General features: G+C 49.2%; 1 protein-coding gene across 1 annotated transcript; it reads right to left on the minus strand.

Moving 5' to 3' along the window:
* Positions 1-958: 958 nt before the first annotated feature.
* On the minus strand, positions 959-9,343 carry LOC114603261 (homeobox protein six1b-like). The gene is made up of 3 exons (XM_028742132.2): positions 7,288-9,343; positions 4,075-4,238; positions 959-2,289 (listed from the first exon to the last, which is right to left on the minus strand). Exons 1-3 carry the CDS (start codon positions 7,669-7,671, stop codon positions 2,019-2,021), a joined length of 819 nt encoding a protein of 272 aa, XP_028597965.2. The 5' UTR covers positions 7,672-9,343; the 3' UTR covers positions 959-2,018.
* Positions 9,344-14,355: the final 5,012 nt, after the last annotated feature.

The raw sequence follows: 14,355 nt of genomic DNA on the forward strand, positions 1-14,355 counted from the left end.
GGCAGGTTTTGTCCTCATCTCTATTTATATTTAAAAATAAAAGCTAGCTTTAAACTAAGATAACCATTTTGGTGCCTCTGTGCCTCTTCTACCTGTGGTCCTTTCAGAACTGGTCCCAGAATATTTCTTGTTCGGGCCCAGGAATTAATTGGCCCAATCAATTTTTGTGCAGCAGCAACTGGTGTGCATGAAGCAGCCACCTGTGATTTTCAAACAGTTGCTTTTGGGCAATTGAAAACATGCTGTAGGCTCATGTCACAAGCTGCTTTCCTCTAGCCAAGTCTTTGCTTTACATTTATGGACACTTCCTATAGTTGCTTCCAATGGTATCTCTGTAATCTTCAAGTAGCTTAGGTAGTATTATTATTCCCATCTGAAACAATAGTGGTTTGCCAAGTGAGTTCATGGCAGCAGTGATAATTGTTCTGGGGACTTCCTGATTTTCAGGTCACTCTTATAGGGTCATGTCTATTCAGAAATAAAACCCCATTGAGTTAAATGGACCTTAGTCCCAAGTAAGTGTGTATAGAATGTCAGCATTTTTAACTACCCTCCAAAAACCCACAGTAGAGCATTGCTGTGCATGTACTAAATCACCATTGGGCACAAAACACTCAGGCTAGCAGGATGGTGTCCTTGTAAAGTTGAGTCTTCCCTACTATGGGATGCTGGTAGAGCCTTTGGAGAGGGAAGGAAGTGACACCTGCCACGAGGTTTGTGCAGGAAGGCAAGTCGGCAGTGGATTCTTATTTTGAGTGCCAGACAGTCCCTAGAAAAGCCTTTGTAGAATCATAAAGTTGGAAAGGATCTTAAGGGTCATCTACCCCAAGCCCCTGCAATGCAGGAATATGCAGCTGCCCCATATGGGAATTGAACCTGCAAGCTTGGCGTAATCAGCACCATACTCTAACCAGCTGAGCTAGCCAGCTTTGTGTCAGTATGCAAGAGGACGCCACCCTTTTCGGTTTTTAATTTATTAGAAAATTGGCAATACAGAGTAACATGGCTCAGTGGGGTAGAAAAAGAGGGTCTAGCAGAAGCAAGCAGCCCGCAGCAGGCCTTGATCCCATCCCACCCTCTCCAAGAATCACATTCAAGAATTGTCTCCCAACTCCAGAGATCGATTCTTGCTGAACCTTCTTACAAAAGAGCTTCTGTCTCTTAACATTCCTCTCCCAGAATGGCTGTAAGTATAATGTAGGCTCAGTAGGCCATTATTTCCCATACGGATGCCCACAAAATTATCAAGTGCTTCATTACAGTCCTCTGTCAAAGTCATTAAGCTTGCTGGAACCTCTGCAAGGCGCTTTAATTGCTCTTGCTGTCTCCAGAGGGTAAGTGTTTGCATGTGCTCAGCTGTCTAGGCTAAAGCCCTAATTAACCTTCTTAATTGGGTGCTCCTGCGCTTCCCAGTTTAAGCTGCTGCATGCACTTGTACTCTGCTTCGTACCAATTTTGTTGCTTTGCTAACTGCTTCACCTTTGCTTGGTTCCATGGGGACAGAGCTCCCCTTGCTTTGCCATCAGGTGCATTACATGCCGCTCTTTTATAAGGTAGGAAGGCTGGGCCCTCATGATCAACTAGTGTATGGGGGGAGCAAGATTTGGGAGTTTTTCCAGGGGGTGTGGGATCAGGAAATGTGTTGAGAGCAGAAATCCCATCTGCTCAAAATCCCCCCTTCCCGCAGAAGTGGTTTCTGATTTTAGCAGAAATGTGTTCTTTTCTATAACAACACAAAGTTTTGCTGCTTTTTTTTTTAACAATGCAGAAAGTGGAGATCTGGTGGGATTCTGGAGTGGTTTGTTTGTCAAAATCTGAATTTTGAATTGTGGGGGCAATAGCATGGCCTTGCAGGTGCCCATAGGCCTCCTCCTCTTATGACTGCCCCCTAAAGGTCAGGAGGAGATGAGATGCTTTGTGAGTTCCTGTGCTGGCTGGGCAGGAGAGTGCTTAGAAGTACAGAAGGAGAACAAAGGAATAGTCCATTGGGGATGAAGTGGGTGCTCCACTGTTCAGTTTCAGGAGCCCAGATCTACAAGGGTAGAAGTGAGGGGCCCCAGGAGACTATTGTGGAGCGGCTGGTGCTGCAGAAAATCTACCCTCTGGACGTTGTGAATGGAGTTTCCCGCTGGAGCCGAAAGTGGCAAACCAGAGTAGAGCAGTGAGGGGCTGGATGCATGAGCTGCAGGGCTGTCAATGGGAGAGCTCTCATCATCGGAGCTGGAGAGTAGGTGTCTTTCTCGTGGAAGGCCCCTTCCTTCCTTCAGTGCACCACCGTCGCTGTTCTCCCTGCAAGAAGTAGAAGAGGAAGAGGAGAATATTGTCTCTGGGGGCCAGATTGTTAAGGAATCAGTCCTGCTGGGTGCTTACTAAGATAATAGGCATTGGGGAAGCAGGGATTAGATGGTAACTTTCAGTCTTTGCAGGTATGGCTTTGTATTTCTGACTGTCCACCCCAACCTTCCTGCTGTTTTCTTTATGCCAAATAAGAGGAGATCTGTGCTTTTGGCTGTAGGGCAAAAAAAAGCTTTGGAGATGCCATTTTGATCAGGGAAACAGTACAGGAATAGGCTAGCCCATCTCTCCAGTACTGCTGCTCCAGTAAAATTCAAATGAGCCACCTACACAGTGCCTTTTAGGTAAAAATGTTTTTTGTTTACCCTCACTATCCCCCTCTTCTTTTATTCACTCTTTCTTTCTCTTTCCACTCTTTCCTTCCAGTTAATGATGTATTTAAAATTACTTGAATGGAATCACTTCTGGTGAAACCCGCCTTAGCCTGAGCTGTGGTCATGCCCCAGTTACAGGTTGCATCTCACCAGTGTTCTGTACTTACAAACCAGAACACTTTGAAAAAGCACATTCCCTTTCTGGAGGCTCATGATCTAAGAACATGGGGCATTTCAAAAGTGAAGAGAAAGGAGAGAGCTTGGAAGAAAGAAGCAGCCACTTGCAAAAAATTGCAATGGAACAAGCGTGGCTACTACTGTGGTCCAAGAAAGGGTTTGCAGAAAACTTTAGGAGGAATATGGAGTTGATAGAGAACACAGTTTGTGAAGGCAGGGTGATTAGTGCCCACTTGGAGTGGAGGATGGGAGGCCAAGAGTAGGTGGAGTCAGAACGAACGCCAGGCAGATACCAATGGATTCCAGTTTTGTCGCTATTCTCCTGCTCTCTGAGTTGTACAAGAACAGCACTTGAGGTTCATTCAGACTTCCTTTTGTGCTGTGCTTTCTAGGTACTGGTCTGCACTTAAAATGCTGCATCTGAGTGTCTTTTTGGGGGGACTTTGTCGCAAAACCCACTCTTTACTGCTGAATAAGAGCAAAGAGTAATCCACGGAAAACCCAAATAACTGTTTGTTCCGATTCAGCAGTAAAGATCAGGTTTACATGGGAAAAGAGCTGCGGCAAAACAAAAACCCCGACACAGTGCTTTAAAGTGTGGGCCTGTGTCTCGAAAGGGCAGGGCAAAAGCTAATTATGGGTGAGCTTTCTGACTAAGGAGGAGGAAGGTGACAGCTGGTATCACCCCTGGCTGACTTAGGTCAGACTGAGGTTGGTGGGGAAGTGCCCCTATTTGCTCTGCTGGACCAGCCTCCGATGATGCAAGGAGGTTGTTCTAGACAGAGAGAAGGACATGGCAGAGTTGGATTTGGAAAAAGGAGACCCGAAGGACTGACAGCAGATGGCTGTGTGTCAAACGAGAGGGAGGGAGGCCAAGGCAGGCTGGCAGCACAATTGCCTGGGGTATGTTCTGTACCTTAAATGTAAGGGCAAAGAAACTCAAAAATGGACAGCGAGCAGAGATCAAGTGCAGAGAGGAAACTTTTTGGAAAGTGAGAAAGGAGGCAGAGAAAGTGAGAAAGGAGGCAGAGAAAGTAAGCAAGATATTTCTCAATGGTTTGTGCTCCCGCCCCTCTCGTAGTCCCAAGGGTTCTGGTTCCCCCTGTCCCTTTTTCTGTGATTTCTAGTATCAGGGCTTCCTCCCTCCCTTCATCCCCTGCTGTGTCGGTAGGCAGCAGGCGGCTCTGCACCTTCTTTCGTTGAACCCACAAAACCCACAAAGCCTCACCTCTCCTTGGTCTCAGCCGCACGGTCCCTCTGGCGCCGGTTCTTGAACCAGTTGCTGACCTGGGTGGTGGTCAGCCCTGTGGCTTCTGCCAGCTCCCTCTTCTCACGAGGGGATGGGTAGGGGTTGTGGATGTACCATTCCCGTAACACGCTCCGAGATTTCTCCTGTATGAGAGCAGAGGGTGTTAGTTTTGCTTTGTCCAGGGAACTTGTCATTTTCATTTTTCCCCTCAAGGGGTATATATCCGGAATTTGTTTCACCTGTTGCAGCACTCCCAAGTTGACATTTTCAGTGAGCCCATGAGCTTTCCCCCCTCAATTGCCATGGCCTTCTATGAATCCTTTCTTCTCATCTATGTTTATTTGTTTAGATTATTATTCTTAATCTGAATGTGCATTGTTGTACACTTGCAGCTACTAAAGGTGCTATGGTATAACATGAACGGCAGGGGGCAATAACATCATTCTCTCTTCATAGCTGTGCTCTTGACAGTGAACAGTTCTTTTTTTCGTAATCTTAGATATCATTTTGGGAAGTTTTATGGGTTGGTTGGATTTTTAAACCTCTAGGCAGTGAAACCTTGGGCAAGGGCAGAATTTGTGTTCATTTAAAAACCAGGGAGAAATATATTTGAAGGATGAGGGGGCACAACAAGCACCAAGCTTCTCTGTGAAAGTTAACTTCCTAGAGTTGCCACCTTCTTTCTTCCCACATTTCCTGGCAGGTTTCTGAGGGGCAGAATTTCAGCTGGCCAATTTCCCCTTAGCACACAGATGGGGAAAGCTGCATAAGTTGAACTCCTTCCTCTCACACAACTGTTAAAGCCACAGGAGACCTGTCCAGGGGCAGGAAAATTACGGCATCTCTAAAGTTTGCCTTCCTTTTCTTTCTCTCCCTACCCCAAACCTGTTTCCCCTTTTCGCTCCCTCCCTTATCACCATTACTCAAAGTCCACAAATGCTGTTTTTAATGCCAGTGAATACTATTCTATTATGATGGCAGATTAGGTAGCTCTCAGCAATATGTTGGCACTGTACTCAGTGCATAAGTGGCACCCCTCCCCAGGTGATGGGGTGGGATCCAAAGACAGGGCTTGAGAAGTGAAAAGCAAGGTGGGGGGGGGGAGCAATGGGGGGGATGGCACAGGAGTACTGTACCAGGTGGCAGGAAAGCAAAGAGAAAGTGAAACCTTGGTGCCCCAAGAAAAGCACAGAGGAAGAAGTATTTTTTTATTTATGATGTACATATTGCTTTTCCAATCTTAAAGATCCTTACATTAAAGAAAGAGATTTAAAATAATTTACAATAATGAATAGCAATGAAATTCAACTCCACCTCATCCCCCCCACTCAAAAATAAATCCACAGCTTTACCCACTAAAGCTGTATCCCTTGGCCAATTGTGTTCATCTTAGCTGCAAAAAGGCCACGCCAAATAAACGGCTTTTGCACGACTGTCACCCAAAGGCCCTCACGGCTGCTGCATCTTGCTTGGGAGTTCATTCCAGAACTTTGCGGGGACGAGAGATGCTATTGGCACGGAAGACAAGAGTGGGAGGCTGCTGTGTAGCTTTATCATGTAACATGGCCAATACAGAGAAAGACCGAGCCCTGCCCCAAGGAGTGTACAATTGAAGCTTTGCATACGCTCCAGCGTTCCTCAGAAAATAGGGACAGCACAATGCAGACAACAGGGAGAAGAGGGAGGCAGCAGGATGAATAGGACAGGACATGTGGGACCTTCTCACCTGGGAATGAGGACTAAGGGGAATGGCTGCAGCAGAGGGTTAGAGCATTTGCTTTGCATGCATAGGATCCCAGTTCAACTCCCAGCATCTCCAGGCAGGGCTGGGACAGGCCCTGGAGAGCTGCTGCCAGTCAGTGTAGTTGATGCTGAGCTACATGGACCAATGTTCTGACTTGGTATAAGGTTAATTCCTACAAGAAGGAGGTGACAGCAGCCATGAAATTAAAAGACACCTGCTCCTTGGGAGAAAAGCAATGACAAACCTAGACAGCATCTTAAAAAGTAGAGACATCACCTTGCCAACAAAGGTCCGTATAGTTAAAGCTATGGTTTTCCCAGTAGTGATGTATGGGAGTGAAAGCTGGACCATAAAGAAGGCTGATCGCCGAAGAATTGATGCTTTTGAATTCTGGTGCTGGAGGAGACTCGTGAGAGACCCATGGACTGCAAGAAGATCAAACACATCCATTCTTAAGGAAATCAGACCTGAGTGCTCACTGGAAGGACAGATCCTGAAGCTGAGGCTCCAATACTTTGGCCACCTCATGAGAAGAGAAGACTCCCTGAAAAAGACCCTGATGTTGGGAAAGACTTGAGGGCACAAGGAGAAGGGGATGACGGAGGACGAGATGGTTGGACAGTGTTCTCGAAGCTACCAGCATGAGTTTGACTAAACTGTGGGAGGCAGTGGAAGACAGGAGTGCCTGGCGTGCTCTGGTCCATGTGGTCACGAAGAGTTGGACACGACTAAATGACTGAACAACAACAACAACACAAGAAGGAGGAGGATTTGAGGAGGGATTGGAAAGGGAGGAAGAGGAGAATCCTAGAGTTGGATAGGACCCTGAGGATCATATAGTTCAACCTCCTGCAATGCAGGAATATGCAGCTGTCCTATATGGGGATTGAACCTGCAACCTTGGTGTTATCAGCATGATGCTCTAACCAAGTAAACCACCTAAGTGGTCTTGAATGGGGTTCCAGGGCAAGGAGGTTGCATCAGAGTGGGGGAAAGAGGCAAAGAGATGAGGGAGCACTTGGGGTCATTCACGTAGGGGGAAAGAGCATGCGATGTAATGACCTGCCCAATGCACAGTCCCATCACCAGTGGGGCTGTTCTGAGCTGACTGAAGTGGACAAGTACTATAGTAAGGAGAAGGAAGTTGCCGTAGACTTAGGCAGTGCTTTTCTTCTAGAAAAAAGGTGCTGGTACTGTGTACCCTTGAGTACCCCCCGGGGGAAAAGGCAGATGGCGCTTGCAATAATCCAAAGCAGGGGGAGTTCAGCTGAACGGCTACTTTGCCAAGCCAAGCCCTGAAAGTTTTCAAGGAACAATGTGCAGATTTTGTGCCTGCCGAAAAATGGAGTGTTTGGTGGCAGTTGTTTCTTTGTTTCCTGCATCTCCCTGACTGCCTTTTCAGTGCGATGCCTACCACGGAAAAGGTCTCTTCAGGGAGCCTTCCTTACCTTGAAACAATAACTGGTTTCCTCTCCGTCCCAGATGGTCCGAGGCAGGGGGAATTTGCGCCGCACCCTGTACTTGCCCACGGCTCCCAGCGGCCTCCCGCGCAGCTTCTCTGCCTCGATGTAATGAGCCTTGAGCCATAGTTGCTGCAGCTTGGGGTGGTTGTGCAGAGAGAACTGGTAGCTCTCCAGGATCTTATAGAGCTCCCGGAAGTTTCCCCGATGAAAGGCCACCACTGCTTTGGCCTTCAGGACGCTCTCGTTCTTGTGCAGGTGGTCGCAGGCCGGCAGCGACCAAAGGAAGCGCCCCAGGCGCTCGATGTTTCCCCCTTGCTGCAGGACCTCGCACACGCAGGCCACTTGCTCCTGGGTGAAACCAAAATTCATGGCGGAGGAGGGAGGGCTCCGCGGCTTAGCAGGCTCCACAAACCCAGTACACCTCCAACAAGGAGTCCCGCATGTGGAGGACAATGCTGTCCTTTTGCAAAGCTCTGTGCGGCAGAGAACAGGAAGTGATCCTGCCTCTTTCGAAGAGGGAACCAGATATGTCCCATTAAAGCTGGGGAGGGCAAGCCGAGCGGGAGGCAAGTCTGCCGCCCTCCGAGTTTCTCTCTGGGATGGCCATGTCAGCTTTCTCCTCTTGCCCCCTTCTATGTGCCGTCGGGGCTCCCCTCTCCCTGCCTGCCTTCTGGCTCTAGAGACAGTCGCCCAGGGTAGATGTCTTGGGGGGTATCGGTTACAGGCTCAGCCCACACAGGCTGCAGCTGTGGCCAGCCATTGGCCAACTCCGCAAGGAGAGCGAGAGAAAGGGAGACCACCGTCACCCTTGGATGGGAAGCCTTTCTGCAGAGGGGTTGGCGGGATCTGGTAATGTGAGATGCCCCCTACAGAGGGGGGCATGAGGGGGCAAGCCAGAGAGGAAAGTCCCTGCTTTCTGCCCCTGTCCGCCTCTCCCTTTGTTTCCCCATGTCTGCTCCAGCCGGCCTGCTTGCCCAAACCTTTTAGGATCGCACCTTGTGCAAGGCTTCCTTGGAATGTGATCTGTTGCTCCCATCCTGTTAAGCGAGTGAAAGGGACAAAAGAGCTAAGCAAGACCTGAAGTCAACTGCAACTGCGGGTTGGCAGCTTCTGAGACTTCGCGCTAAAATCATCTGCACACTTCCAAGCTTATTTTATTATAAGCGAAAGGCTACTTATCCTCAATGCAGCAGTTTTTGAACTAAGATTAATCCCTCTTATTTCTCCAGATGTTAAGCTAGCTCCTTTTTTTTTAATATCCCTGCTTGTGAAACAAATTTGTTTTCAACTTCTTTCCACGGGTTGCAGTGAGTCTGCAGGAGAAAATTCTTTGTCTCTCCCTTTGTTCTTGGCTCTGCCAGGTGACAGATCGGGCCCCCAAGCCAGAGCTCCTGCCGTCAGTGTTTCCTTTCCTTGCCCCCTTGCTCTTCCCATGTGGAGATCATGTTTCGCACCAAGCTGGCAGCCCTTTGCAAGACAAATAACCTGTTGCAAGACAAATAACAAGAGGCCTTGTGTCCCTGCTGGGTGAAAGCGTCATCCCCTATAACTAGGGAAGGCTGCTGAGAAAGAGAGAGACGTTCTGCTGCGGAAAGCTCCCTGGAACTAGATGGGCCATTAGCCTGATCCAGCAGCTCATGCGGCACAAAGTTAAACGTTGGAACTCGCTTCCACAAGAAGCAGTGAGGACAGTCAACCTGGATGGCTTTAAAAGACAAATGAATGGATGAGAGGGCTATCGATGGCTACTGGCTACAGCTGGACACAGCAATCCTTCTGGTTGCCTGTTCCTGGAAACCATAGAAGGGGAGAGGGCTCTTGTGTTTCAGTCCTGCCTGCATGCTTTCCCCATCATGGCATCTGGTGAGAGCAGGATGGGTTTTTTTATTTTATTTCTACAGCCAGCTTTAGATCTACCATCCTCTCTAGAGCCATTTTACCATGGAGGCAGGATCAAGCTCCTTCTGGGGCAGACATCCCCAGTTGGCGAGTGGTCTGCACAGCCCAGGGGGTCCGCAAAACCCACCCAGGGGGTCCGTGGTGCCACATGACAAAAACTACCATAGAGGGATCAAAAATCTCAAAATGAGGCGGGTCCGTGGCTTGGCGGGCTTGGGGACTGCAGTACTTTGCTAATTGGGAACCACTGCTCTAGGGGTCTTACAAAGGGTTAACCTTGCCTGAGAGCGGGTCTCCTTTTCCCAACCTCCCCTCCCCTTCCCACCTAATTCAGGAGACAAGAAAAGCCCCCTAAATACTCCCACCCCAGACAGTCTTGCTTACACAGCCATCTGAGTAATACTATCCAACCTGGATCACCTTACTACTACTTCCCAGCAATATGGGGAGGTGGGGGGAAGCTTTGTTTTGGAGCTGAGAAAGCAGCTAGAGCACAAAGCCTGCTCTCTGCAGAAAGCTAGTCAGAGAAGCCAGTGGCTCTGTTCCCACAGCCTCTTTTTTTTGCCCCCAGAGAACCCATCAGCCTCTTGTCTCTCACCACTGGGCACCAACTTGGATGGCTTTGAAAGAGGATTGGGCAAATTCATGGTGGGTATGGGGGTGGCGCTGTGGTGTAAACCACTGAGCCTTGGGCTTGTCGATCGGCGGTTTGAATCCCCGTGACGGGGTGAACTCCCATTGTTCAGTCCCAGTTCCTGCCAACCTAGCAGTTTGAAAGCACCTCAAAGTGCAAGTAGATAAATAGGTACTGCTCCGGCGGGAAGGTAAACGGCGTTTCCGTGCGCTGCTCTGGTTCGCCAGAAGCGGCTTAGTCATGCTGGCCACATGACCCGGAAGCTGTACGCTGGCTCCCTCGGCCAATGGAGCAAGATGAGCGCTGCAACCCCAGAGTCGGCCACAACTGGATATAATGGTCAGGGGTCCCTTTACCTTTACCTTTTTAAGGCTACCAGCCATGATGGTTGTGTAATGTTCTGCCTCCACAGTGACATCTGGTTAGCTGCTGGCCTGGGTGGGTCATTGGCTTGGTCCAGTATTCTTATCTTCTTAGGTTCAGGTCCTTCTTGTGGGCATCTGTTTGGCCACTATGAGAACAGGGTGGAGGCAGCCACAGGGCTCATCTTAGTTATTTCATGCTCCGGAGTCTCTGTTGCTCCAGGCGGCCACCTAAACATTTGTCCCAAATAACCTGTTTCCTCGTGCTCATGTACTGCAAGAAATTACACATTCATGGAGGCTGACATGTATTAGGCCAGCCTTTGCCAACCTGGTGCTCTCCAGATACTTACTAAGTTCAGTTGGTTAGAGTACTTGCTAAGTTTAGTTGGTTAGAGCGTGGTGCTGGTAATACCAAGGTTGTAGGTTTGATCCCCTATGGGACAGTTGCATTGCAGGGAGTTGGACTAGATGATCCTCAGGATCTCTTCCAACTTTACAATTCCATGAAAGGCTGGCTGGTTGGGACTGATGCGAGTTGAGGTCCCAAACATCTGAAGAGTACCAGGTTGCCAAATGCTGTGTAAGGGAGTGGAATGGCATTTCCGCATTGCAACCAGGAAAATAGCTTTTGCCACAGATTTGGCCACGGTGACAGAGTGTTTGGATTACTGCGACACACTCTACGTGGGGCTGCCTTTGGAAAGTGCTTTGAGACTTCAGCTGGCTCAAAGAGCTGCGGCCAGATTGCTGGATAAGGAGCCTTACAACTACTAGAACAGCTTCTCTGGTTGCCAGTCTGTTTCCTGGCGCGATTCAGAATACTGGTGATTACCTATAAAGCCCAGCACAGCTTAGGTCCAAGCTATCCGAAAGACCATATTCCCTCATATGAACCTGCCTGGGTTCTGAGATCTTCAGGGGACACCCTCCTCTGGGTCTCGCCACCCTCACAGGAAGGTTTGGTGGGGGCGTGGAAGATGGCCTCAGTGGCTGCTCCCAGACCTTGGAACTCCCTCCCTAGAGAAGTTTAGACTGGCTCCCTCCTCGTTGTCCTTCTGGCAGCAGGTGAAGACTTTCTCATTCCAACAGAATTTTGGGAACTGGCTGCTTTTAAAGAAAGGGCTGACGCCGTGCTGGTTTTACTGTAATTATTGGTATGGTTTTCATAGATTAGATAATTTAATTCTATTGATGTTTGATTGTTTTTAAATTATTGTCGTCGTCGACGTCCCCTCAAATGCTTTTAAAGGTAAAGGGACCCCTGACCATTAGGTCCAGTCATGACCGACTCTGGGGTTGCGGCGCTCATCTCGCTTTACTGGCCGAGGGAGCCGACGTACAGCTTCCAGGTCATGTGGCCAGCAGGACTAAGCCGCTTCTGGCGAACCAGAGCAGCGCATGGAAACGCAGTTTACCTTCCCGCCGGAGCGGTACCTATTTATCTACTTGCACTTTGACGTGCTTTCGATCTGCTAGGTTGGCAGGAGCAGGGACCAAGCAACGGGAGCTCACCCCGCCGCAGGGATTCGAACCGCCGACCTTCTGATCAGCAAGTCCTAGGCTCTGTGGTTTAACCCACAGCACCGCCCGCTGTGCTTATTTTTACCTGTAAGCTGCCTCAAGTCCCTGTCAAAGCAAGCCAAGCTCTTAAGCTCTTGCAAGTGTGGAACTTAAGCTTTGGCGAAGCAGGAGCTGCAGTGGACAGATCGTAATGGATAGCCACCTCTGTGTGGAGCATATATAGGGGCTGCTGTGGGTATTAGTCGCAGTGTTGTCTTTAAGCTCAGTTGTTGGTTCTGCCATTCAAATGCGGGGGAATCTTCTTCAGCCAGAGGGCCACATCCATCCCTCTAGGCATAGAATCATAGAATTGTAGAGTTGGAAGGGACCCCGAGGGTCATCTAGTCCAACCCCCTGCAATGCAGGAATCTCCACTAAAGCACCCATGACTGATGGCCCTCCAACCTCTGCCTGAAAACCTCCAGGGAAGGAGAGTCCACCGCCTCCCGAGGGAGTCGAACTGCTATTACTGTCAGAAAGTTCTTCCTGACGTTTAGTTGGAATCTCCTTTCTTGTAACGTGCAGCCATTGGTTTGGGTCCTACTCTCCACAGCAAGAGAAAACTCACTTGCTCCCTCTTCTGTGTGAAAGCCCTTGAGATATTTGAAGATGGCTATCACATCTCCTCTCAGTCTCCTCTTTTTCCAGGCTAAACATACCAAACCCCCTCAACTGTTCCTCATAAGGCCTGGCTTCCAGACCCTTAATCATCCTGGGTCACCCTCCTTTGTACACTGGCCTTTGAGAGCCAGTGTGGTGTAGTGGTCAAGAGTGGTAGTCACGTAATCTGGTGAACTGGGTTCACGTCTCTGCTCCTCCACCTGCAGCTGCTGGGTGACCTTGGGCCAGTCACACTTCTCTGAAGTCTCTCAGCCCCACTCACCTCACAGAGTGTTTGTTGTGGGGGAGGAAAGGAAATGAGATTGTTAGCTGCTTTGAGACTCCTTTGGGTAGTGATATCAAATCCAAACTCCTCTTCTTTTACACGTTCCAGCTTGACAAGATCCGTGCCTAGAAATGAACACAGATCAGCTGTTGTCTGACTGTTACGGAAGGGGGGGCATGTCTTCTTCACCTTCTTCTTCGCTATAATATATCCATTCCCAATTGTCAAAGGGACTAAAATCTATAAAATCCATAGAAAATCAACGTGCCAATTTGCTCAATTTCTCTAGGACTCCATCACCCCTCCCCTGTCCTCCATAATCCCTCAAGCAAGGTGTCCAGACCTTACATGGACCATTGTCTTCTCATCAGGATGTGCTTATCTGCGCATATCTCCAGCTCTGCATATTCCCCCCTCCCTCCTCCATATGTTAATCCGGTGTAACCCAACCTCTCCTTAATGTATTCATGATGTAATCTGTGTAACCCAACCTTTCCTTAATGTATTCATGATGTAACTGGGATGTATTTTGCACTGTATTCTGGGACATGGAGGGAAGTTTCAAAAGTTCATGTCACCCCTTTCTCGCTGTTCAATCTGGTCTTGAACCTGTTGCGCAATAAACTTGGATCTTCTGCAGTTTGCTCCTGTCCGGCTGAGCTCATTTTCTTCCGCAGGGACCTGCGGACTTACTTAGTCCGACGAGCTGGGTGGCAGGGTAGCCCTACACCCAGATTAAGCTGTAACACTGACCAAGGCAGAATAGAGTGGTCCTATTCACCTCCTGAAAACCACTTATCTGTGGTGGGTGGGGCACGAAATGGAAGCCACAACAGTGAGAATGTAAATGTTATCTCTGTATAGGTGGCTAGTTGACCCTTCTCTAGCCTTCTCCTGGGCAAGCCAAGAGACATTAGGAGTGTTCAAGGACACATTCCAGCGGGGGGAAAACATTCAAGGAGGATGCAAAGCAGAGCCAGCGAGTGGTGTAGCTGGGGAGAGTTCCGAGGGCCAGATAAGACGCATGGAGAGCCACATATTGCCCCTGAACCTATTGCTCCTCACTGCTACCACCCTATGATTATAGCTAAGCAGCCTGTTCTTACCTATGGCAGTGTCATGGAATAGGTATTTCTTATCGATGCAGCTTTATGGATAGCTCAGTTGGCGGAGCATGAGACTCTTAATTTCAGGGCTGTGGGTTCAAGTTCCATGTTGGGCAATAGATTCCTGCACTGCTGGCGGTTGAACTAGATGATCCTCATGGTCCTGGCCAACTCTACAATTCTATGGAGTAGTTTCTGCAGACAGCACAGACAGCTGCCAGGGATGATGGGAGTTGTAGTCCAATAATATATGGACAGCAGCAGTTTCCCCATCCCTATTATAGAAAACTAGGGACATGGGTGGCGCTGTGGGTTAAACCACAGAGCCTAGGACTTGCCGATCAGAAGGTCAGCAGTTCGGATCCCTGCGACGGGGTGAGCTCCCGTTGCTCGGTCCCTGCTCCTGCCAACCTAGCAGTTCGAAAGCACGTCAAAGTGCAAGTAGATAAATAGGTACCGCTCCGGCGGGAAGGTGAACAGCGTTTCTGTGCGCTGTTCCGGTTTAGTCATGCTGGCCACATGACCTGGAAGCTGTACGCCGGCTCCCTTGGCCAGTAAAGCGAGATGAGCGCCGCAACCCCAGAGTCGGCCACGACTAGATCT

This window comes from Podarcis muralis, chromosome 7 (genome assembly GCF_964188315.1).
Source record: "Podarcis muralis chromosome 7, rPodMur119.hap1.1, whole genome shotgun sequence".
NCBI classification, from domain to species: Eukaryota; Metazoa; Chordata; class Lepidosauria; order Squamata; family Lacertidae; genus Podarcis; species Podarcis muralis.